This window comes from Carettochelys insculpta, chromosome 30, assembly GCF_033958435.1.
Source record: "Carettochelys insculpta isolate YL-2023 chromosome 30, ASM3395843v1, whole genome shotgun sequence".
In the NCBI taxonomy this organism is placed as follows: Eukaryota; Metazoa; Chordata; order Testudines; family Carettochelyidae; genus Carettochelys; species Carettochelys insculpta.
The window spans coordinates 15,967,615-15,992,021 of NC_134166.1; the positions used below are offsets into that span (position 1 = coordinate 15,967,615).

The 24,407-nt window shown below is 69.0% G+C and overlaps 1 protein-coding gene across 1 annotated transcript; it reads right to left on the bottom strand.

Annotated features, from left to right (window-relative positions):
- Positions 1 to 20,115, bottom strand: ATP1A3 (ATPase Na+/K+ transporting subunit alpha 3). Its single transcript, XM_074980863.1, has 23 exons — positions 20,029 to 20,115; positions 17,904 to 18,029; positions 17,376 to 17,435; positions 16,967 to 17,170; positions 16,609 to 16,722; positions 16,199 to 16,333; positions 15,763 to 15,880; positions 13,571 to 13,839; positions 12,752 to 12,950; positions 12,389 to 12,498; positions 12,148 to 12,282; positions 7,693 to 7,885; positions 7,117 to 7,292; positions 6,756 to 6,892; positions 6,416 to 6,566; positions 5,180 to 5,348; positions 3,492 to 3,646; positions 3,299 to 3,422; positions 2,907 to 3,052; positions 1,775 to 1,905; positions 1,162 to 1,263; positions 731 to 822; positions 1 to 490 (listed from the first exon to the last, which is right to left on the bottom strand). The coding sequence occupies exons 2-23, from the start codon at positions 17,904 to 17,906 to the stop codon at positions 462 to 464; spliced, it is 2,952 nt and encodes a 983-aa protein (XP_074836964.1). The 5' UTR covers positions 17,907 to 18,029; positions 20,029 to 20,115; the 3' UTR covers positions 1 to 461.
- Between the last annotated feature and the right edge of the window lie 4,292 nt (positions 20,116 to 24,407).

Genomic DNA, 24,407 nt, shown 5'->3' on the forward strand with positions numbered 1-24,407 from the left:
CATGACAACACGACCCTGGGGGGGGTGGAAGAGGCCCCCCCACTCCCACATGGACCCCCTCTGCCCCGTCAGCCCCCGGGAACCCCTCCCCAGGCCTGGGCCCTGGCTTCCCTAGGTCCAGGAAGTGGAATCTAGGGTCCCTGGGGGGCAGCCAGCGTGTGGGGACGATGGACGAGGGGGCGGCGCCGCAGGACGCCTGGGTTCTAGGCCACAACCCCCCCGAGGGGAACTGCTGGGCTCTGCTGAACCCTCCCTGCCTGCACCTGTGTCCCAGGCGGGGGCTGGTGGGACGGGGGAGAATCACAGACTGGGGGGGACACGTGTACTGGGGAGGTATTGCCCACAGCCTGGGCCAGCGCTAAATAAATACCCGGGGGGCAGGGACCGTGTCACAGCCAACAGCCACTGGGGAGTCGTTTTCCACGGGGCAGCGTGTGGTCCCAGCCTCCTGGGCGGGGGGCTCAGTAGTAGGTTTCCTTCTCCACCCAACCTGTGACAGACAGTGGGGTTAGTGCTCGGCAGGGCCCCCCCCATTCCTCCAGGTCACCTGCCCCCACCTCTGCCCCAGTCCTCTGTGCCCCCCCAATTCCTCCAGGTCACCTGCCCCCACCTCTGCCCCAGCCCTCTGTGCCCCCCAGCATTTGCCCATTCCCCCAGCACCCAGCTCCCCCCAGCACTCGCCCAGCCCCCCAGGGCCACAGAGTCCCCAGCACCCCCCCCAAGCCCCCACCTCCAGGGTTGCGGCGCAGAATGAGTTTTCGGATTTCGTCGTACACGAAGATGAGGAAGCTGTAGGGGAAGGCACAGAACCACCAGCTGGGCCTAGGGGAGAAGAACAATGGGGGGTTAGTGCAGGGGCCATGCTGCCCCCTGCCTGGCTGATGCAAGGGGAGGGCTGGCAGCTGACTCAGAGGGAACCCCCTCCCCACCGCAGGCTCCCCCAGCGGGGCATTGCAAGGGCGCCCCGCCTGGAGGGGCAGCAAAGGCAACTCCCTTGGACCCCCGCCCCCACGGCTGCTCCAGCCCAGAGCCAGCTGCCCTCGCGCTTGCACCACAGCGCCCTCTGGTGGGCAACCGGCGCAGCTGCAGCGCGGCGCCCCACACCCCGATCCCCTGTGCTCGCTCCTCCCGTTAGCCGCGGGGGGCCGGGGCCGCGCTCACTTCAGGGGGTACATCCGCAGCGCCACGTCCATGCCGGGGCAGTAGGACAGGAACGCGGCCAGCGCCGTCTCCTCGAAGAGCCCAAAGATCAGGATCTTATTCCTGCGAGAGACAGAAATGGCAATAGGGACGTCCTCGGGCCCCGCCCCCGACTCCCGCCCGCAGACCCCCCAGTCCGACTAGTGCCCCCCGACTCCCGCCCGCGGCCCCCCCCAGTCCGACCGGTGCCCCCCGACTCCTGCCCGCAGCCCCCCCCAGTCCGGCCGGTGCCCCCCGACTCCGCACGTGGCCCCGCCCCCCCAGTCCGACCGGTGCCCCCCGACTCCCGCCCGCGGCCCCCCCCAGTCCGGCCGGTGCCCCCCGACTCCGCACGTGGCCCCGCCCCCCCAGTCCGACCGGTGCCCCCCGACTCCCGCCCGCAGCTCCTCCAGTCCGACCGGTGCCCCCCGACTCCCGCCCGCGGCCCCCCCCAGTCCGACCGGTGCCCCCTACTCATGCCCACAGCCCCCCCCCCCCGTCCGGCCGGTGACCCCTATTCCTGCCCACAGCGCCCCCAGTCCGGCCGGTGTCCCCCGACTCCCGCCCGCACCCCCCCCAGTCCGGCCGGTCTCACTTCATGCCCTGCTGGAAGACGGAGTTCCGGCGGGTCTTGCAGATGATCAGGTCGGCCCATTGCACCACCACGATGCTGACGAAGAAGGCCGTGTGGCAGGTGAACTCCACCACCTTGCGCTGCTCGTAGGTCTGGGCGGGGGGAGGGGCCGTTAGCGCCCGGCACGTGGCCGCCCGCGTGCTCGCCGGGCTCCCGACCGGGCGGGGGGGTCGAGCCGGGTTCCCGGCCGCGCACCGGGAGCAGCTGCGCTTTGCTGGGGCGGCGGGGCTGGCAGAGGTGCTCGTGTGGCCGGTTGGATTTGCCTTGGCGAGGAGGAAATCGCGGCCTGGGCTGCGGGTGGCCGGGTTGGACTGATTTCTCCCGCCCTGCCCGGAAACCCCGTCCTCTTACACGGCCCCTCCAGAGGGCCCCGCCACGGCTCCCTGACACGTGCTGCTCAGCCCGCCTGCTGCACCAGCCTCGGGGCTGTGCCTCCCTAACAGCTGGAGATAGAGTGTGCTAGTGTGTGTGCTGGAGTGTGTGTGTGTGTGCATGCATGCATTGGGGTGTGTATGCTGCAGGTGTGCTGTGTGTGCGTCTGTGCTGGTGTATGTCTGCATGTGCATGCATTGCGGGTGTATGGTGTGTGTGTGTGCTGGGGTGTCTGTGTGCGTGTGCACACGCACTGGGGTGTGTGTACTGGGGTGTGCATACATTGGGGTATGTGTGCTGGGTGTGTGTGTGCACTGGGGTGTCTGTGCGCGTGAGTGTGTGTGTGTGCGTGCACTGGTGTGTGCATGCATTGGGGTGTATGCTGGGCTGCATGTGGGGTGCAACATAAGTCAGAGAGGTGGGAAGCTGGTCCCGGGGTTCCCAGCAGCGGGGTTGGGGGGCGGTCGCGGGGGGCGCATGCAGCCTGGGTAGCGCGCTCTGGGCGCCAGGAGCGAATGGCTGGTGGTGCTCGGTGAGGCGGGGCCGCTCCTGTTCCGTGTTTGTGTCACCCCCTGCGAGCCGCCTCTGCGGGCAGACGCTGCTGCGGGCCGGGGCGGCGCTGAGCCGGTGCTCGGTGCTCAGGGCGGGCGCAGCCCTGCACCGCAAGCCGTGTCTGGGGTACGGGCCGGGCCGGGCTGGAGCTGCCGTTGGCGCCGCTCACCCACTGCTGCCCGTAGCTGTCCTCCAGGTCGTTGACGGTCCGGTCGTCCCAGTTGAGCCGGATGCCGACCAGCCCGGAGGGCAGGAACCCGTTCTCGGCCAGGATCACGAAGTAGGCGAAGAACCCGCCGAGGGCCTGGATCATCCCTGGGGCAGCGAGCGGCTCAGCGGGGCGGGGCGGGGCGGGGCGGGGCGGCCCGAGCACCGACCCCCACCTCGAGTGCTCCATCTCCGAGCTCACCCATCCGCTCCAGGCCCAGATGCTGCCCGGGCACTCAGGCCCCGCCCCCTCACCAATCGACCCATAGGCCCCGCCCCCTTCACTGATCTGCCCGTAGGCCCCGCCCCAGCCCCGCCCCCTCACCGATCTCCCATTAGGCCCCGCCCCCTCACCGATCTGCCCGTAGGCCATGCTAATCAGCCGCTCGTTCACCAGCTTGTCGGTCCGGGGGTTTCGGGGCTGGCGCTTCATGATGTCGCTTTCAGCAGCTTCATAGGCCAGGGAGATGGCGGGGACCTGCGGGGAGGGAGGTTAGTGGCGGGCCCGGCCCAGGGCAGGGGCGCTGGGGCCGGCACGGGGGCTCACCATGTCAGTGCCCAGGTCGATGCAGAGGATGGTGATGGTGCCCAGCGGCAGCGGGATGTTGGCCATGATGAAGAGCAGGAAGGGGGTGATCTCGGGGATGTTGCTGGTCAGGGTGTAGGCGATGGACTTCTTCAGGTTGTCGAAGATCAGCCGCCCTGATGAGAGGGGCTGGCGTGAGCCAAGAGGAGGGGACAGCGCCCCATGGCCAGCTAGGACCCCCGTCCCCCTGCACCCCGACTCACTCACCCCAAACCCCAACTCCTGCACCCCGACTCCTCCCTTCCACACCCCAAACCCCAACTCCTGCACCCTGACTCCCGCACCCCAAACCCCAACTCCTGCACCCCGACTCCTCCCTTCCACACCCCAAACCCCAACTCCTGCGCCCCAACTCCTGCATCCTGCATCCCCCAACACCAACTTCTGTGCCCCAAGTCCTGCCTCCCGCACTCCCAAACCCCAGCTCCTGCACCCCAACTCTCGCCACCACAAACCCCAACTCCTGCACCCTGACTCCTGCCTCCCGCACTCCCAAATCCCAACTCCTCCACCCCAACTCCTGCCACCAAAAAGCCCCAACCCCTGCATCCCGACTTCTGCCTCCTGCACCCCTAAACCCCAACTCCTGCACCCTGACTCCTACCTCCTGCACCCCAAACCCCAACTCCTGCACCCCAACTCCTGCCTCCTGCACCCCTAAACCCCAACTCCTGCACCCAAACTCCTGCCTCCCACACCCCCAAACCACTACTCCTACACCCCAACTCCTGCCTCCTGCACCACAAACCCCAACTCCTGCACCCCGACTCCTGCCTCCTGCATCCTCAAACCTCAATTCCTGCACCCTGACTCCCGCCACCCCAAACCCCAACTCCTGCACCCTGACTCCTGTCTCGCACACCCCCAAACTCCAGCTCCTGAGCCCCGACTCCTGCCTCCTACACTCCAAACCCCAACTCCTGCACCCTGACTCATGCATCCTGCACCCCCAACCCCAATTCCTGCACCCCAACTCCTGCCACCACAAACCCCAACTCCTGCGCTCCGATTCCTGCCTCCCGCACCACAAACCCCAACTCCTGCCCCCAACTCCCGCCACCCAAAACCCCAACTCCTGCACCCTGACTCCTGCATCCCGCTTCTCCCAACACCAACTTCTGTGCCCCAAGTCCTGCCTCCCGCACTCCCAAACCCCAGCTCCTGCACCCCAACTCCTGCCACCACAAACCCCAACTCCTGCGCCCTGACTCCTGTCTCCCGCACCCCCAAACTCTAGCTCCTGAGCCCTGACTCATGCATCCTGCACCACCAACCCCAATTCCTGCACCCCAACTCCCGCCACCACAAACCCCAACTCCTGCACTCTGACTCCTGCCTCCTGCACCCCCAACCCCAACTCCAGCACCCCAACCCCAACTCCTGCACCCCAAACACTGACTCCCACAGCCCCAAAATCCCAACTCCTGCCCCCCGACTCTTGCCTCCCGCACCCCAGACCCCAAATCCTGTGCCCTGACTCCCGACTCCCACACCCCAAAATCCCAACTTCTGCACCCAGACTCCTGCCTCCTGCACACCCAACCCAACTCCTGCACCCCAAAACCCCAACTCCCGTGCCCCAACTCCTGCCTCCCGCACCCCCAACCCCAACTCCTGCACCTTGACTCCTGCCTCTGGCTGCCCCTCACCCTCCTCCACGCCGGTGACGATGGAGGCAAAGTTGTCGTCCAGCAGGATCATGTCGGCCGCCTGCTTGGAGACGTCGGAGCCGGCGATGCCCATGGCCACCCCTATGTCGGCTTTCTTCAGCGCCGGGGAGTCGTTCACGCCGTCGCCCGTCACCGCCACGATGGCGCCCTGCAAGGCACAGGTCAGGGTGGGGCTTGGGAGCAGGGATGGGGCGACTGAGGCACGGGGTGGTGGGGGCTCTGGGGTGGGGGAGTTGGGCACAGGTCAGGGTGGGGCTTGGGAGCAGGGATGGGGTGGCTGGGACACCGGGTGGTGGGGGCTCTGGGGTGGGGGAGTTGGGCACAGGAAATGGGGTCGGAGAGAGAGGAGATGGTGGGGGAGGGGGAATTGGGGACCGGAGAGATGTCGGGGCCAGTTTGGGGGATGGGGAGATGGGGGTTGAGGGAGGTTTGAGGGATGGCAGGGTCAGGGGATCAGGAGGTTCAGGGGATGGGGGTTGAGAACCAGGGAGATGGGGGTTGGGGGACGGGGAGGTCTGGGAGATGGAATTTGAGGACTGGGGGGATGGAGGGTCAAGGGATGGGGTGGGGAACTGGAGGGATGGAGTTGTCGGGGGATGGGGCGGTCTGGGAAGTGGGGTGGGGGACCGGAGAGATGGGAGTCAGGGGAGGGGGAGGTCCGGGGGACAGGTGCTGAGGACCGGGGGGGACGGCGAAGTCAGGGGATGTGGGGGACTGGAGAGATGAGGGTCGGGGGACGGGGGCTAAAGACCGAGGGGACAGGGGTCAGGGATGGGGTGGGGGACCAGAGGGATGGGGGGCATCGGGGGTAGGGGAGGTCTGGGTGACGAGGGCTGAGGACCTGGGAGATGGGGGTTGGGGATGGGGTGGGGGACCAGTGGGATGGGGGGAATTGGGGGTAGGGGAGGTCTGGGGGATGGGGGCTGAGGACCTGGGAGATGGGGGTGGGGGATGGGGTGGGGGACCAGTGGGAAGGGGGGAATCGGGGGTAGGGGAGGTCTGAGGGACGGGGGCTGAGGACCTGGGAGACGGGGGTGGGGGACCAGAGGGATGTGGGGCTAGGGGTCAGGGGCGGGGGCCAGCGGTTGGGGCTGGGGGCGGGGGCCAGCGGCTGGGGCTGGGGGCGGGGGCCAGCGGTTGGGGCTCGGGGCGGGGGCCAGCAGTTGGGGCTGGGGGCGGGGGCCAGCGGTTGGGGCTCGGGGCGGGGGCTCTCACCTGCCTCTGGCAGCCCTCCACGATGATGAGCTTCTGCTGGGGCGAGGTGCGGGCGAAGACGATCTCCGTGTGGTTCTGCAGGATCTCGTCGATCTGCTCCGTGCTCATGTCCTTGAGGTCGGTGCCGTGGATCACACAGGCCTTGGCGTCCCTGAGGGGCGGGCAGGGGTAGGCTCAGCCTGGCAGCACCCCCGCAGAGCCCCCCTGCGCCCCCTCAGCTGGGGAGACCCCCACTGTGCTGGCCCCGGGGCTCTGGAGGAAGAGGGGGCCCCAGGGGCAGCTCCAGCCCTGGGGGTGCAGCCAAGGCTGTTGGGCTCCAGGACACCCCCCGCCCCCTCACCTGGGGTTGACCTGGCTGACGGGGATGTTGAGCCGGGCGGCGATGTCCTCCACCGTCTCGTTGCCCTCGGAGATGATGCCCACGCCCTTGGCGATGGCCTTGGCCGTGATGGGGTGGTCACCGGTCACCATGATCACCTGGGGCAGCAGAGAGTGGATGCGCCTCGGGGGGGAAGCAGGTCCCCCAGCAGCACCCCCAAGGGGGGCACCGAGTGCCAGGGGAGGGGGCCCCACACCCCACAGGGGCAGAGCCCAGCACCAGGGGAGGGGGCCCCACACCCCACAGGGCCAGAGCCCAGCACCAGGGGAGGGGGCCCCACACCCCACAGGGGCTGCGTCTCTGCCCGGCCTGCGCATCTCACCTTGATGCCGGCGCTGCGGCACTTCCCCACGGCGTCGGGCACGGCCGCGCGGGGCGGGTCGATCATGGACATGAGCCCCACGAAGCAGAGGTTCTCGGTGGTGAAATTCACATCGTCACAGTCGAAGGCGAAGCCCTTGGGGTACTGCTCCTCCGGCAGGTAGAAGTGGCAGAAGCCTGGGGGGCAGGCAGGGAGCAGTGCAACAGGGCCCAGCCTGGCCCATTGCCCTCCCCTGACCCCCACCCAGCACTCGCTCGCCCAGCCCCTGACACTCGCCCAGCCCGACACCCAAGCACCCTCTCGCCCAGCCCCCAACCCCCACCCAGCACCCACTCGCCCAGCCCGATACCCACAGAGCACCCGCTCGCCCAGCCCTCAACCCCCACCCAGCACCCACTCGCCCAGTCCCAACCCCCACCCAGCACCCACTCGCCCAGCCCGATACCCACCGAGCACCCGCTCGCCCAGCCCCCAACCCCCACCCAGCACCCACTCGCCCAGTCCCAACCCCCACCCAGCACCCACTCGCCCAGCCCGATACCCACCGAGCACCCACTCGCCCAGCCCGATACCCACCGAGCACCCGCTCGCCCAGCCCGCCCAGCTCCAGGTAGGCGTTCTGAAATGCCTCCTTCAGCTCCTCATCCAGAGGCTGCTCCTTGCCCTGCAGCAGGATGGTGGAGCAGCGATCGAGGATGCGCTCGGGCGCCCCCTTCATCACCAGCAGGTAGCGGTTGTCATTGGGGTCCTCAGTCTCGTGGATGGACAGCTGGGGAAGACAGGGTGGGAGGGGGTGAAGCTGCACATCCTCCCAGGCCCTCCACAGCCCCCGGGGGGGCTCTGCCAGCCTCCACGCCCCCAATGCCCCTTCCAGCAGAAGGCCCAAACTGGCGCCTGCCCAGCCAGCCGGAAGGTGGCATTTTCAGTTGTTGTTCTGAGGCCTCAGTTTCCCCTCCACAGCACAGAGCTGCTCAGCGCAGGAGAGGGGTTCCAGCTGCTCTCAGGGCAGACTGTCAGCCATGCGGGGTGGTGGGGGACAGTAAGGAACTGGCTGGCCCTGACTCAGGCCATGAGAGGTAAGGGGGATCCCAGGGTCTGACTGCGGCACCGGGCTGAGGGGTTGCAGCAGCTTAGCCAGGTCAGACTCTGCGCTCAACTTCCTGGCTCTGCACAGAGCCACGGCCTGGGACTGAGGGACTTCAGTGCTGTGCAGACGCTGCCTGGCTGCCCTGGGCCCCCTCGCCTCCAGACACGCTGGGCAGGGCAGGGTAAGGCAGGGGTCCTGGGGGGGAATGGGAGGGGGGCCTGTGATGGAGTTGAGGGGGGTGCAAATGCGAGACTCAGGCTGGATGTAAGAGACAAGCAAAACAGCTCCCAGTGGCTAAGGATGACCCTGGGGCTACAACTGGCAGGTAACACCTCTGCCCTGAACAAAGAGGAGGGAGGAGCCGAGCTGGTTTTTTTGAATCGGGGGCGGCAGTTAGAGGCTGGTGGGGGAAGAGGGAGCTGGAAGGCAGCCAGCCTGAGGAGGGGGAAATCTACACCCCAGAGGGGCACCCCTCGGGCTCCTCTCCCCAGGACGGGTTGGAAGGACCGTCTCTGCTGTACTGACGCTTCTTTGAAAAACTGGGCATCTGTTGCCTGATAAACCTCCTGTTGTACCTGCTGAGTGAGAGTCCCTCCTGCCAGCGGACGGGGTGCAGTGCAGGAGGACCCCTGAACCCCATCACAGGGCCCTGGGGTACCCAGCAGGGCACCTTGCCCCCCACCAACCCCCCCAGACCAGCTGTGCCCAGGGCTCATTCCAGGCTGATGCCAATGAGGAATCTGAGTTAATCCCAGTGCCTGCCAGCGCCACAGACGGGTTTAGCCCAGCAGGCTGGGAACCGTGGGCAGCCCCCAATCCCCAGAAGCAAGAAACCCAGCGTAGCCAGGAGCAGCAGCTCGCGACATGGGGCTGGAGTCAAAGGGGAGTGGGTGGGGGCACCGCAGGCTTCTGGAGAAGTTGAGGCTGGACAGGGTTGGGGGACTGTGAGGGGGGTTGGTGGATTCAGGGGCACTACAGGGGTTTGGGGAGCTGTGGGGGAGCTGGTGGATTCAGGAGAACTGCAGGGGGTTGGCAGGGCTGGTGGATTTGGGGGTACCACAGGGGGTTGTGGGGACCCTCGTGGATTCAGGGGCACTGCAGGGGGTTGGGGGGCTGTGGGGGACCTGGTGGATTTGGGGGTGTAGCAGGGGGTTTGGGGGCTGTGGGGGGGGTGGATTCAGGGGCACGAGGGGGTTGGAGGGGCTGGTGGATCTGGGGGTACTACAGGGGGATGGGGGGGATGGTGGATTCAGGAGCACTGCAGGGGGTTGGGGGGCTGTGGGGGACCTGGTCGATTTGGGGGTACCACAGGGGGTTGGAGGGCTGTGGGGGGCCTGGTGGATTCGGGGGCACTGCAGGGGGCTACGGGGCTGTGAGGGATCCGGTGTATTGGGGGGCACTGCTGGGGGCTGGGGGGCCTAGTGGATTTGGGGGCACTGCAGGTCGTTGGGGAGCTGTGGGGGACCTTGTGGATTGGGGGGCACCACGGGGTTGGGGGGCTGTGAGGGACCTGGTGGATTTGGGGGCACTGCAGGGGGTTGGGGGGGCTGTGGGGGACCTGGTGGATTCGGGGGTACCACAGGGGGTTAGGGGGCTGTGGAGCACCTGGTGGATTGGGGGTCACTGCAGGGGATTGGGAGTTTGTTGACTTTGAGGAGAACATGAACCCACTGCTGCAGAGTAGGGCTCTGTGTTACCACCCCGCCAGGCCCACCTGAGATGTGTTTGGAGATCTGGGGCTTTGCAGCCCTGGGCTCACTCCTCAGCTGCCTGGGTCTGTGAGTGGGGGGGTTGGAAGTGGGGCTCTGGACTGGTGCCTGGGGCACCTCAGGGCCGCCTGGCACCGATGGCGAGAGGTCCCAGCACTACGCACAGTCACCAGCATCAAGCTCCAAGCCACATCCCAGGGACTTGCCTGGGAACCTGTCACCCAGCAGACAGGCGACGGCTGACTGCCTGCAAAGGGCTCGGACGGGCGACCTGCCCTTGGGCCAGGCTCCTTCTCACACCTACTTCCACCCCGGGGGACGATGGGATCCCTCCACGGGGGCAAGCGGAAAAGGGGCCCCGAGAGCTCCTCCATGCCTTCACGCCAGCTCCTCCCTTGGGGAGCGTCTCTGCTGCGGCCGGAGCCAGGAAGGGTGGCTGAGGACGGACTCCAGAGCCGTCACACACCAGCAGCTCCAGCCCTGCCGCAGCCGGAGCCCAGAACTGTGCGATTAACGGCTGCAGTCGGATTGTGCCAACACTCTGCCCTAGACCCCATTTCTTACCAGCCCTGCCCCGGTCAGACGCCGAGGGCCGGCTGGCAAGCTCTGCTGGGGCCCACTGGGGGGATGACGCTGACCTGGGGGTGCGGCTGCTCCGTGGGGCGGGAGGACCCTGTGTGGACGTGGTGCGACTGGTTCCCAGACCTCTCCCCACATGCGGGGCCGGGCTGTGGGCTTCCCTGGGTGAGTGGCTCGGGCGCCCTGCACTGCTCAGTGCGGCCAGAGGAGCTGGCAGGGGAGGGGCGCATCAGGGCACTGCAGGGCTGTCAGAGGTGGGGTGCGTCAGGGCACTGCAGGGCTGTTGGGGGAGGGGTGAAACAGGACACTGCAGAGCTGTCGGGGGTGGGGCGCATTGGGGCACTGCAGGGCTGTCAGGGGTGGGGTGCGTCAGGGCACTGCACATGGGGGCGAGGCACATTGGGCCACTGCAGGGCTGTCTGGGGCGGGGCGTGTTGGGTCACTGCAGAGCTGTTGGGGGTAGGGCGCATCAGGGCACTGCAGGGCTGTCGGGGGTAGGACGCCTCGGAGCACTGCAGGGCTGTCGGGGGCAGGGTGCATCGGGTCACTGCAGGGCTGTCAGGGGCGGGGTGCATCGGGGCACTGAAGGGCTGTTGGGGGTAGGGCGCGTCGGGGCACTGCAGGGCTGTCGGGGGTAGGACGCCTTGGAACACTGCAGGTCTGTCGGGGGCGGGGTGTGTTGGGTCACTGCACAGCTGTCGGGGGCAGGGTGCGTCGGGGCACTGCAGGGCTGTCGGGGGCGGGGTGCATCGGGGCACTGCAGGGCTATGGGTGGTAGGGCGCGTCGGGTCACTGCACAGCTGTCGGGGGTAGGGCGTGTTGGGGCACTGCAGGGCTATTGGCGGTAGGGCGCGTCGGGGCACTGCAAGGCTGTCGGGGGCGGGGCGCGTCGGGGCACTGCAGGGCTGTTGGGGGCGGGGCGTGTTGGGGCACTGCAGGGCTATTGGCGGTAGGGCGCGTCGGGGCACTGCAAGGCTGTTGGGGGCGGGGCGCGTCGGGGCACTGCAGGGCTGTCGGGGGCGGGGCGCGTCGGGGCACTGCAGGGCTGTCGGGGGCGGGGTGCGTCGGGGCACTGCAGGGCTGTCGGGGGCGGGGCGCGTCGGGGCACTGCAGGGCTGTCGGGGGCGGGGCGCGTCGGCGCACTGCAGGGCTGTCGGAGGCGGGGCGCGTCGGGGCACTGCAGGGCTGTCGGGGGCGGGGCACGTCGGGGCACTGCACAGCTGTCGGGGGTAGGGCGTGTTGGGGCACTGCAGGGCTATTGGCGGTAGGGCGCGTCGGGGCACTGCAGGGCTGTCGGGGGCGGGGCGCGTCGGGGCACTGCAGGGCTGTTGGGGGCGGGGTGCGTCGGGGCACTGCAGGGCTATGGGTGGTAGGGCGCGTCGGGTCACTGCACAGCTGTCGGGGGTAGGGCGTGTTGGGGCACTGCAGGGCTATTGGCGGTAGGGCGCGTCGGGGCACTGCAAGGCTGTCGGGGGCGGGGCGCGTCGGGGCACTGCAGGGCTGTTGGGGGCGGGGCGTGTTGGGGCACTGCAGGGCTATTGGCGGTAGGGCGCGTCGGGGCACTGCAAGGCTGTCGGGGGCGGGGCGCGTCGGGGCACTGCAGGGCTGTTGGGGGCGGGGTGGGGCGCGTCATGTCGGGGCGCTGGGGCCCCGTACCTGGTACTTGTTGGTGGAGTTGAAGGGGATCTCTGCCACTTTCTTGTTTCTCTCCCGCATGAGCTTGACAGAGCCGGACGAGAGCTCGATGCATTTCAACAGCGCCGACTCGGAGGCGTCACCGGCCACATCACGCTGCAGGGGCAGGGGTGTTAAGAATGGGGTCCCTGAACCCCGTGCTGCCCCCCACAGCCTGGGCTTGGCCTCCCTCCCGTGCAGTCCCCACGCTGCGCCCCCTCACCTTGAGAATGGGCACGTTGTCCTGTCCCCCCTTGAAGACGGCCCGGTTGCAGAGCCCTGCGATGTGGGACAGGGCCAGCCAGGTGGCAGAGCTCTTGTCAAAGGCGGTTCCTGCAGGGCAAGGTGGGGTTAGGACCCCAGGGGAGGCTGGGAGCAGAGGCAGAGCCAGAGCTGAGACGCCCCCCACTTTCTGCATGCTGGTTAGGACCTCCCTGGCTGTGCCCCCGGAGCACCCCCCAGCCCTCCCCTTCTGTTTCTAGAACCTCCCCCAGCCCAGGATCCTGGACTTCCTCAGGCCCTGCCCCACCATCCTCCTCCCTAGGCCCTAGGCCTGGCAGCAGCCCCCTGCCCCTGTGCCCCTCACCCGACTGGTCCTCGGTGGTGTCGGCCTCGTGGATCTGGTTGTCGAACCACATGTGGGCGACCGTCATGCGGTTCTGGGTCAGGGTCCCTGTCTTGTCGGAGCAGATGGTGGAGGTGGAGCCCAGCGTCTCCACCGCCTCCAGGTTCTTCACCAGGCAGTTCTTGCGGGCCATGCGCTTGGCCGTCAGCGTCAGGCAGACCTGGGCAGGGGGCAGTGCTGCCGTGGGGGCCCAGCCAGGTCCCCCTGAGCACTGCGCCGGCCTCAGCCTGAGTCAGCCGCCCAGAGCCAGGGGGTCCCCCAGCAATCCCCAGGGACCCACCAGAGACCCACCAGTGACTCCAGGGACCCCGCCCCCCAAGTGACCTACCCACAGACCCCCCGATGACCCCAGGAACCTACCCAGAGACCCACCAGAGACCCCCCCGAGTGACCTACCCAAAGACCCACCAGTGACCCCAGGGACCCACCAGAAACCCCCCTGAGTGACCTACCCAGAGACCTACCAGTGACCCTCAGGGACCCCCCCCGGACCCCCTCAATGACCTACCCAGAGACCCACCAGTGACACCCACAGACACCCCCCCCAGAGACACCCCAGGGACCCCAAGGACCCCCCCCAGCAACCTCCAGGGACTTTTCCCAAGGACACCTGCCCCACAATCCATCTTATGCTCCTTCCATCCTAGGCGAGTGCCCCCTGCTAGGGCTCCCCCTGCCACCCCCAGGGGCTGGGCAGGGGCCTGGCAGGCGTGGGGTGAATGGACTCCCAGGGTGGAGTGATGGGGGGTGACCCGGGGGGTGCAGCAGGGCAGGACCTACGGTGACGGTGGCCAGCAGCCCCTCAGGCACATTGGCTACGATGATGCCGATGAGGAAGATGACGGCCTCCAGCCAGGTGTAGCCCAGGATGAGGGAGAGGATGAAGAAGGAGACGCCCAGGAAGACGGCCACGCCCGTGATCAGCTGGATGAAGTGCTCGATCTCCACTGCGATGGGTGTCTTGCCCACCTCCAGCCCCGAGGCCAGCGTGGCGATGCGCCCCATCACCGTGCGGTCGCCCGTGGCAATCACCACCCCGCGCGCCGTGCCTGGGGGGGGAGCTCTGCCAATGCCCCTCGCTCCCGACCCGCAGCCCCTGCCAGCCCAGCCCTGCCAGTGTCCCTCGCTCCCGACCCGCAGCCCCTCCAGCCCAGCCCTGCCAGCGCCCCTCACTCCCGACCCGCAGCCCCTGCCAGCCCAGCCCTGCCAGCGCCCCTCACTCCCGACCCACAGCCCCTCCAGCCCAGCCCTGCCAGCGCCCCTCGCTCCCGACCCGCAGCCCCTGCCAGCGCCCCTCACTCCCGACCCGCAGCCCCTGCCAGCCCAGCCCTGCCAGCGCCCCTCACTCCCGACCCACAGCCCCTCCAGCCCAGCCCTGCCAGCGCCCCTCGCTCCCGACCCGCAGCCCCTGCCAACGCCCCTCACTCCCGACCCGCAGCCCCTGCCAGCCCAGCCCTGCCAGCGCCCCTCACTTCCGACCCACAGCCCCTGCCAGCCCAGCCCTGCCAGCCCGGCCCTGCCAGCGCCCTTCACTCCCGACCCACAGCCCCTCCAGCCCAGCCCTGCCAGCGCCCCTCACTCCCGACCCGCAGCCCCTGCCAGCCCAGCCCTGCCAGCGCCCCTCACTTCCGACCCACAGCCCCTGCCAGCCCAGCCCTGCCAGCCCAGCCCTGCCAGCACCCTTCACTCCCGACCCGCAGCCCCTGCCAACCCAGCCCTGCCAGCGCCCCTCACTTCCAACCCGCAGCCCCTGCCAGCCCAGCCCTGCCAGTGCCCCTCACACCCGACCCACAGCCCCTGCCAGCCCAGCCCTGCCAGCGCCCTTCACTCCCGACCCGCAGCCCCTGCCAGCCCGGCCCTGCCAGCACCCCTCACTTCCGACCCGCAGCCCCTGCCAGCCCAGCCCTGCCAGCCCGGCCCTGCCAGCGCCCCTCACACCCGACCCACAGCCCCTGCCAGCCCAGCCCTGCCAGCGCCCTTCACTCCCGACCCACAGCCCCTGCCAGCCCAGCCCTGCCAGCGCCCCTCACTTCCGACCCGCAGCCCCTGCCAGCCCAGCCCTGCCAGCGCCCCTCACACCCGACCCACAGCCCCTGCCAGCCCAGCCCTGCCAGCGCCCCTCACACCCGACCCACAGCCCCTGCCAACCCAGCCCTGCCAGCCTGGCCCTGCCAGCACCCTTCACTCCCGACCCGCAGCCCCTGCCAACCCAGCCCTGCCAGCGCCCCTCACTTCCAACCCACAGCCCCTGCCAACCCAGCCCTGCCAGCCCAGCCCTGCCAGCACCCCTCACTCCCGACCCACAGCCCCTGCCAGCTCGGCCCTACCAGCGCCCCTCACTCCCAACCCGCAGCCCCTGCCAGCCCGGCCCTGCCAGCACCCCTCACTCCCGACCCACAGCCCCTGCCAGCCCAGCCCTGCCCTGCCAGTGCCCCTCATTTCCGACCCACAGCCCCTGCCAGCCCAGCCCTGCCAGCGCCCCTCACTCCCGACCCACAGCCCCTGCCAGTCCAGCCCAGCCCTGCCAGCGCCCCTCATTTCCGACCCACAGCCCCTGCCAGCCCAGCCCTGCCAGCGACCCTTATTTCCGACCCGCAGCCCCTGCCAGCGCCCCTCATTTCCGACCCACAGCCCCTGCCAGCCGAGCCCTGCCAGCGCCCCTTATTTCTGACCCGCAGCCCCTGCCAGCGCCCCTCATTTCCGACCTACAGCCCCTGCCAGCCCAGCCCTGCCAGCACCCTTCACTCCCGACCCACAGCCCCTGCCAGCCCGGCCCTGCCAGCGCCCCTCACTCTGGATCCGCCGCTCCCTGAGCCCCACACACCCTGCTGGTGCCCCTCTCTCTCATCCCACAGCCCCCAGCCTTCCCCAGCCCTGTGGACGTCTCTCATTCCCAACCCGCAGCCTCCCAGGCCCCCACAAACCCTGCCGCTTCCCCTCACTCCTGACCAGCACCCCCGCATGGGGCTCACCCTCAACGCAGTTGGTGGAGAAGAAGGTGATGTTACGGGTCTCCAGCGGGTTGTCGTGTGTGCAGTCAGGGGAGCGGGTCTGGGGCTCCGACTCGCCCGTCAGGGAGGAGTTATCCACCTGCAGGGAAGGGGAAGTCCTGGGGTCGGAGCTGGGTGTGCCCCATTGGCTGCCCCCCCCCCACAGGAGATGGCATCCCAGGAGGGAGGGGCTCTGGGGTGGGAATCCTGGGGGCAGGGCTGAGGTGGTGGGGTTCTGGGTCAGGGTGCAGGAGAGATGGGCAATGGGGGCTGGCCAGGTTAGGAGAGAGTGGGAGTTGGGGCTGTGGGGCAGAGTGGAGGGGTAGGGCTGGGAGCTATGGAATGAGGTGAGGAGCAGGGGGTCGGCGCGGAGCTGTGGGGCAGAGCTGGGGCTGAGCAGCAGAGCCATGGGGCTCACCTTGCAGCCATGGGCAGAGATGATGCGCAGGTCGGCTGGGACGCGGTCACCTCCCTTCACCTCTACCAGGTCCCCCACGACCACCTCCTCGGCGTTCAGCTGCATCTTCTCTCCCTCCCGGATCACCAGTGCTTGCTGGGGGTGGGAGAGGCAGTTAGGGGAGACCTGGGTCCTGACCACTGGTCCCCTCGTTTTCTCCCTCGGGTGCAGTACGTCGTGTTCGGCGCAGAGCCCGGGGGGCACCAGCCTTGGAACACCCACTGCGGCTCGGGGCGCTCTGCCAGGCCAAGCGCCCTCCTGGCTGGGCGCCCACATGCCCAGCTCACAGGGACCACTGGTGCTGCCCCCACACCTATTGCTTGTGCAGGGCCCAGAGAGCCGGGCAGGGCACAGGGCCGGCAGCTCCTCACCTGGGGGACCATGTTCTTGAAGGACTCCATAATCTTGGAGCTCTTGGCCTCTTGGTAGTAGGAGAAGCAGCCAGTGATGATCACCACAGCTGCCAGCACGATGCCCAGGTACAGCTGCGGGGGGCAGAGGGTGAACGCCTGCGGGGGGGCAGCTCCCATCTGCCCCCTCACCCCATCCCCCAACACACCCAGCCCCAGGCCGGCCCCTGCACTTCCCCTGCTCCTCTTGTGCCCCAACCTTTCCACGGCTCTGCCCTGCGCTCCCAGTCATAGCCCTGACCGGGTCCCTCCTCCTGCCCTGTCCCACCCCTGCCCCCAATCTTCACCCTGTCTCCTGCACACTCAGCCCCCTCCTCACGTTGTCATTGGCGGGGTCGTCCTCGGTGCCAGCCTGGATGCCGTAGGCCAGGAAGCAGAGGATGGCGCCGATCCACAGCAGGATGGAGAAGCCCCCGAAGAGCTGGCGGCAAAACTTAACCCACTCGGGAGTGGTGGGTGGGGGAGTCAGCGCATTGGGGCCGTCCCGTGCCAGGATCTCCTGCGCTTTGCTGTGGGTCAGACCCTGCAGGGCAGGAGGCGATTAGATCTTGCAGAGGGAGCTCCCCAACTTGGCCCAGCTCCCACTTCCGGGGTCCCCCCCACCCGTCTCCTGGGGCTGAGGGACCTGCACTGGTCCCACCCCAGGAACTGGGTCAGGGGAAATTAATGTGGGGGGTTGGGGCCAGGGGCCTATTGGGAGCTTCTGGGAGGGAAAGGGGGGCGCACACCTGGACACAGTCTGTGTTGTATTTCCGGCACACTTCTTCTATGGACATTTTGTGTTCGGTCTGATGGACAGGAAAGAGATACAGAATAAGAGATCTCTCCAGCTGGCCTTCCCCTCCCGGCAGCCCCCCGAAACAGCATCCCCTCCTCACAGCCCCCCCCAAAACAGCCCCCCTCCCGGCAGCCCCCTGAAACAGCATCCCCTCCTCACAGCCCCCGCAAAACAGCCCCCTGAAGCAACACCCCTCCCTGACACCCCCCCAAAACAGCCCCCCTCCCGGCAGCCCCTCGAAACAGCATCCCCTCCTCACAGCCCCCACAAAACAGCCCCCCTCCCGGCAGCCCCCTGAAACAACACCCCTCCCTGACACCCCCCCCAAAACAGCCCCCCTCCCGACAGCCCCCCGAAACACCACCCTCTCCTCACAGCCCCCCCAAAACAGCACCCCCTCCCAGCAGCCAGCGTTCCCACCTGCTCCCCACACCCTGCACCCCACGGCGCCCCCTGCTGGGCACAGCCGCACACTCACCATGGCCACTTCCTTCTTGAGATCGTCCAGGTCCCGGCTCTTGGCATCTTTGCCGCCTTTCTTGGGCGAGTCCTTGTCCTCCTTGTCCTGCGTGGTGGCCACGCGGTAGCTGTCGGAGCGGCCATACTGGGCGGGAGTGGGGGGGCGGCAGTCAGTTCAGAATGGGCCTCACCCGCCCTATGCCCCCCAGCTCCCTACCCCCCCTCCGGGGCTCCCCGCCCCGCAACCTCCTCCCGGCACACACAGTCCCAACCAGCAGAGGGCAGCATCGGGCACAAAACTCTGCCCCCCACACACTGTCTGTCTGTCTGTCTGTCTGTCCCTCTCTCTCTCTCTCCCCATAGCTACAAAGAGAGAGAGAGAGAGAGAGACACACACACACACACACTCTCTCTCTCTCTCTCACACACACACACACACTGTCTCTCTCTCACACACACACACACACACACACACAGTCTCACACGCGCGCGCGCAGTCTCACACCCCATGAGGAAGCTGGAATTTCCCGTCAGGTTTGCGGGAAGCAGGCGCGTGCCTCAGTCTCCCCGGCACCCTGCCGTGCTGCCCCGTGCGGGCTCCAGGCTCATACACGCCCAAGGCTGGGGCACACCTGGCAGGGCTGTGGGGACCCGGGGTGGGCCCAGGGTGGTGGAGCCCGAGGGCTGCGGGGCGCCGGCTGCTGTGAGCCCGGCCTGGGATGGGCTCTGCTGTGACCTTAACCTTGGCGGGCGCTGCTGGGCCGGGCGGATGCTACCGGCTCCCCAGCCCTGGACGGGGGCGTTGCACCCCGCAGGCACCTGGTGTCCCCGGGGCAGGCCCGGCGGAGGAACGGGGAGAGCTGCTCTTGGCATGTGGCTCAGTCCCGCCCCCGGGACACGCAGCGAGGGAACCAGTCCCCCAGCAGGGGCTGCCTGTGGCTGGGGGCGGGCAGAGGAGCGGGGGAGGGCGGCAGGGCAGATTCCCGAGGGGGGCAGTGGTGATGTAGGTGTCTGGTCATTCCCACCCCACCCTTCCCGTCCCTGACCTTGCTGAGACCCCCACACACACTGCGGGGGGGGGGCACGAGTGCCGGGCTGGCTCCGGGCCAACCCTGCAGCAACCACATCCCAGCAATGCAGGGCTGGGGGGGCACAGGGACCCCCCAGCGCAGGGCTCAGCCCCCCCCGGAACCTCCCTCCCCCCAGCGCAGGGCTCAGCCCCCCCCCCGGAACCTCCCTCCCCCCAGCGCAGAGCTCAGCCCCCCCCCGGAACCTCCCCAACCCCCCAGCGCAGGGCTCAGCCCCCCGTCCCCCCAGTCCCATCCATTGTGGCCCCAGGTAGACGGGTCCGCGTTACCGCCTGGCAGCGACCCGGAGAGCGGGGCTGTGGGGGCGGCCTTAGCGCACGGGGAAAGGAAAGGGAGAGACACCCCCGAGCCTGCGCCCCCGCCCCCGAGCCCGTCGATTCGCGAGGGGTCCTCAGACCCCCCCGCTGTGCACGCCCGCCCCGGCGCAGAACCCCCGCAACGATTCAGGCGCCCCGCGGCCCTGGGGGCGCGGGGGGGCGGCGCGCGGGACGGAGCAGCCCCCCCCGTCCCCCGTCCCCCGCCCTTCCTGAGCCGCCCAAGGTTGCAGCTGTCCGCCCGACAGCCGGCGGATTACCCGGGAGCCCGGAGCCATATGCCCGAGGGGCGGTGTTAACTGAGGGATTAAGGAACAGATCCGCCAGCGCCTCGCGGCCCCCGGCCCCCGGCCCAGGTCCGTCGCCGGGCGGGGGGGGCTGCTGGACCGCCAGCGAACCCGCCCCCCCCCTCGCGGGGCCACAGACAGAGCCGGGCCGGGCCCGGGCCCAGGGGACGGGAAGGTTCCAGCGCGCCCGCGCCCTGACACTGCGCCACCGCCCCGGCCGCAGGACGCGCACCGCCGCGCCAGCCCGAGGCATTTGCACACTCACCCGCATTTCCCAGCACGGGCGCGCAGGGATGGGCCCCTTGCACTTTTGCACACTTGCAGTCGCAGGCACGGCTGAGCCTCACACACTCGCGGGCCTGGCTGGCCCCGTTGCACACTCACACACGTACACACTTGGGGACAAGCGCCCTTCCCACGACTGGCGCCGTTTTCACACGCGTTTGCACACTTACCGAGACAGGCCTTCGCACACTCACGGCCTGACCGGCCCCGTTGCACACTCACGCATTTGCACACTCATCGGTATAAGCAGGGAGCAGCTCTGTACACCCCCCCCCCCGCGGTGCCTACCCCCATGGCGGCGGCCGGGGGGGTCTCAGCCCGGCGATCGGGGCGCTCCGCGGACGGACAGACGGGCGGACACGAGGCGCGGGGCGGGCGAGCTCCGCTGCCAGGTTCGCCGGACTGAGCCGAGCCCGCGAGCTGCGCCGCTGCCTGTACCCGGGCGGCTGCGGCAGCCAATCAGCGGACGGGAGACAAGCCCCGCCCCCGTTACTGCGGATTCACCTGGGGGGAGGGGGCACGTGGCTGGGGACGGAGATCCCCCCGCAGAGCGCCCCAGCCCTAGGCCCCCACAGAGCGCGGACCAGCCCCCTCCAACAGCCCTGGCCCCGCCCCGCCCCCCAAGAAACTCCGTGTTCCCAACCCCATAAGGCAAATCCTCAACCTTGAGCTTCGCCAAACGCCGCACGCCCCGGGCCTGTGACCCCACGGACCCCCCCCAGGATCTGTAACCCCACGGACTGTGCCAGGGCCTGTAACCCCACGGACCCCCCCCAGCATCTGTAACCCCACGGACTGCGCCAGGGCCTGTAACCCCACGGACCCCCCCGGGCCTGTAACCCCACGGACCCCCCCCAGGATCTGTAACCCCACGGACTGCGCCAGGGCCTGTAACCCCACGGACCCCCTCCCAGGATCAGTAACCCCACGGACTGCGCCAGGGCATGTAACCCCACGGACTCCCCCCGGGCCTCTAACCCCACGGACCCCCCCCCCAGGTTCTGTAACCCCACGGACCCCCCCAAGATCTGTAACCCCACGGACCCCCCCGGGCCTGTAACCCCACGGACTCCACCAGGGCCTGTAACCCCACGGACCCACCCCAGGATCTGTAACCCCACAGACTGCGCCAGGGCATGTAACCCCACGGACCCCCCCCCCAGGATCTGTAACCCCACGCACCCCCCCCGGGCCTGTAACCCCACGGACTCTGCCAGGGCAGGTAACCCCACGGACTCCCCCCAGGATCTGTAACCCCACGGACCCCCCCGGGCCTGTAACCCCACGGACTGCGCCGGGGCCTGTAACCCCACGGACCCCCCCCAGGATCTGTAAACCCACGGACTGCGCCAGGGCATGTAACCCCACGGACCCCCCCCAGGATGTGTAACCCCACGGACCCCCCCCAGGCCTGTGACCCCAGGGACCCCCCCCCAGGATCTGTAACCCCATGCCTGCGCCAGGGCATGTAACCCCACGGACCCCCCCGGGCCTGTAACCCCACGGACTCCCCCCAGCATCTGTATCCCCACGGATCCCCCCAGGATCTGTAACCCCACGGACCCCCCGGGCCTGTAACCCCACGTGCCCTCCAGGATCTGTAACCCCACGGACCCCGCCCCTCAGGGCTCCAAACTCACCCCAAAACGAACCCCGTGAGGAGCAGAACCCGCCTCCCATACTCGAGTGAGGAGTTGTGCAGCGGGCCGCCGGGGCCAGTCTCAGGGGAGGGGAGGTGACTCCCCCACGGTCCCCCACTTCGGGGTCAGAAGATGCACCTGGGTGAGGGGTTGTGAGTCAGGCTAAGGAAGGGGGCACAACACCCCCCACTGTATCACCTCCCACCCCACACAACTCCTAGCACATACCCCGACCCACACCCCAACCCCAACCTGTACAGCCACAACACACACCCGAACCCACACCCAGCTCTCAAAACACAGCCCACGTACAAACACCCTCACTCAGTCGCACCCCACACAACCCGAACACACTCCCGCACTCCAAGAACGCCCTCACACACACACCCACACACACGCGCGCCCATACACGCACACGCACACACACACCCACCCACACGCGCATACACGCACACTCACACACACACACACGTCCTGTGCGAATCCCGCCCCCCCGCCGCCCGCCGCCGCATTCAGGGGCACAGCCGGGGCCAGAGGCAGCCGGGACGCCGGGGGGGCCTAGGAGCGGGGATCAGAGCAGCGGTCGGTAGGGATCAGAGTGAACACCCGGTGGAGGTGGAGAGCAGGGCTTCGTCTGTACCTTTGTTCAGCCCGCCACTGCCTGCCCCACGGGGGTGCGGACGACGGGAATGGCGCCAGCGCGCCCCCCCCCCGCCGTCCGCACCACAGACTGTGTGGTTTGGTGGGGGGGGGGGGGGGGGGGGGGAGGAATTCCCGGTCCGTGTCTAGGCTGCAGCATCCCTCGCCAGTATCCCCATGGCAACCGCGCAGCCGGGCAACAGGGAGGAGGCCACCCGCCGTTGCCATGGCAACGGAAGAAGGGTTTCCACGGTAGCAAGGTGACCGCGCCGATGGGGGAGGGGGCCAGGGAGCTCCCCGTCCGCAGCTAAGGGGTGTCGGGGATCCCCCAGCAGTGTGGCAGAGCCCCCCAAGACTGACCCACCCCAGGGGCTGCCCTGGGCATCTTCAGCCCCTTGTGACCAGAAGAGGTAGCGGAAGCGGCTGAGCCTCTCTCCGACCCCAGCCCCGCCCCCGGCCTCCCTCCGTCGCCAGTCACGGCCTCTGTCCCTCTGCGGTGCCCCTAGCACCGACCGCAGCCCCCAGTCCGGCCCCGCCCCCTCGCCTCTGCCCCTCGCGCCCCCACACGCAGCCCCCAGCCCGGCTCTGCCCTGCCCCCCTCGCCTTTGCCTGTCGCTCCCCCCACCCCCAGCTATTTGATTGTATTGCTCCCCGGGCACCTCCCGCGGGCTGAGCCGGGCCGTGGTGCTGAAGGGACAGCTCCACCGGGCCCCTCCCGTCCCCCACAGCCCCGTCCCCCGCCTGCACGGGAGGGGCCCGGGGCCCACCTCTGCGGGGCGGGGGGGCAGAGACCCGCGTGAGGCCGCACTGAGCCCTTGGAGGACGGGGAGAGATGGGGCAGGATTCTGGGGCCTCGGTGCCTCTTCTCCTGTGGGGAGAGCCCCCGGCCCCGGCCCCCCCCCGGGCTGCGTCCGCCGCTTCCTCCCGGCTGCGCTCTCCTTGGAGCGTCCTTGGGCGGCTGGCGCAGCCCTGCACCAACCGCCCCCACTGGAGAGATGGAGGGAGTGCCCCCCCCAAGGGGCGGCCCCCCATCTCCCAGCCCCCCAACCCCCCCGACAGGGGCAGACTCCCATCTCCCAGCCCCCAACAAGTCCCACAACCCCACGGGCAGCCCCCCAGCTCCCAGCCCCCGACCAACCCCACACTCTCACAGGGGTAGCCCCCCAGCTCCCCAACCAGCCCCCCCTCAAGGGGCAGCCTCCTAGCTCCCAGCCCCCAACCCCCCACAGGGGCAGCCTCCCATCTCCCAGCCCCCAACCAGTCTCACAACCGCACGGGCAGCCCCCCCCCCAGCCCCCCAATCAGGTCCCCATCCCCACAAGGGCAGCCCTCCAGCTCCCAGCCCCCCAACCAGCTCCCCACCCTCACAAGGGCAGCCCTCCGGCTCCCAGCCCCCAAGGACACATTTCCACCCTGCTCCCCCTGCAAACCATCCCCACAGTGGAAGACGAAACCTCAGCCTCAGTGCAGGGATTTCCCACAACCCCTCATTTTGCCCGTCCCCCTAGACGGGCGCTGAGGGAAGGGAGCTCCACTTAGGAGCCCACAGATGAGTTGGGTTTCCAGGTCTTAGCCCAGGGACTCTGCTAGGCCCCCAGCAGGGAGACTGAGAGCTGGGTGGTCCCTGGAAGGTGGAGTCCGGAGGGAAGGGGACTGCCAGCGGTGGGAGCAGTGGATGGTTCATGGGCCAGAGGAAGCACCACCCCTCGGGGGGAATAGAGGGGCAGGGAATGGAACTGGGAAAGTTGCCAAAGCTTCCCGGAAAGGCAGGGAGGGACGTGACCTGCTCTGAGGAGGGCGCCTTCCAGTCCCTTCAGACCACCTCTTCCTGCCTGCGGGTCTGGAGTGGGGGGCGCCGCAGGGCTGGGGGGCAGGGGAGGGGGCTGCGGGGTGGGAGTGGGGGGCACCGCAGGGCTGCGGGGCAGGGGAGGGGGGGCGGATCGGGAGTGGGGGGCACCGCAGGGCTGCGGGGCAGGGGGGGCGGATCGGGAGGGGGGGTACCGCAGGGCTGGGGGGCAGGGGAGGGGGGGCGGATCGGGAGTGGGGGGCACCGCAGGGCTGCGGAGCAGGGGAGGGGGGGCGGATCGGGAGGGGGGGTACCGCAGGGCTGGGGGGCAGGGGGGGGCGGATCGGGAGTGGGGGGCACCGCAGGGCTGGGGGGCAGGGGAGGGGGCTGCGGGGTGGGAGTAGGGGGCACCGCAGGGCTGGGGGACTAGGGAGCTTCCCTCTCCAGAGCGTCAGTTGCTGTCTGGCAGACGGTGACTGACGTT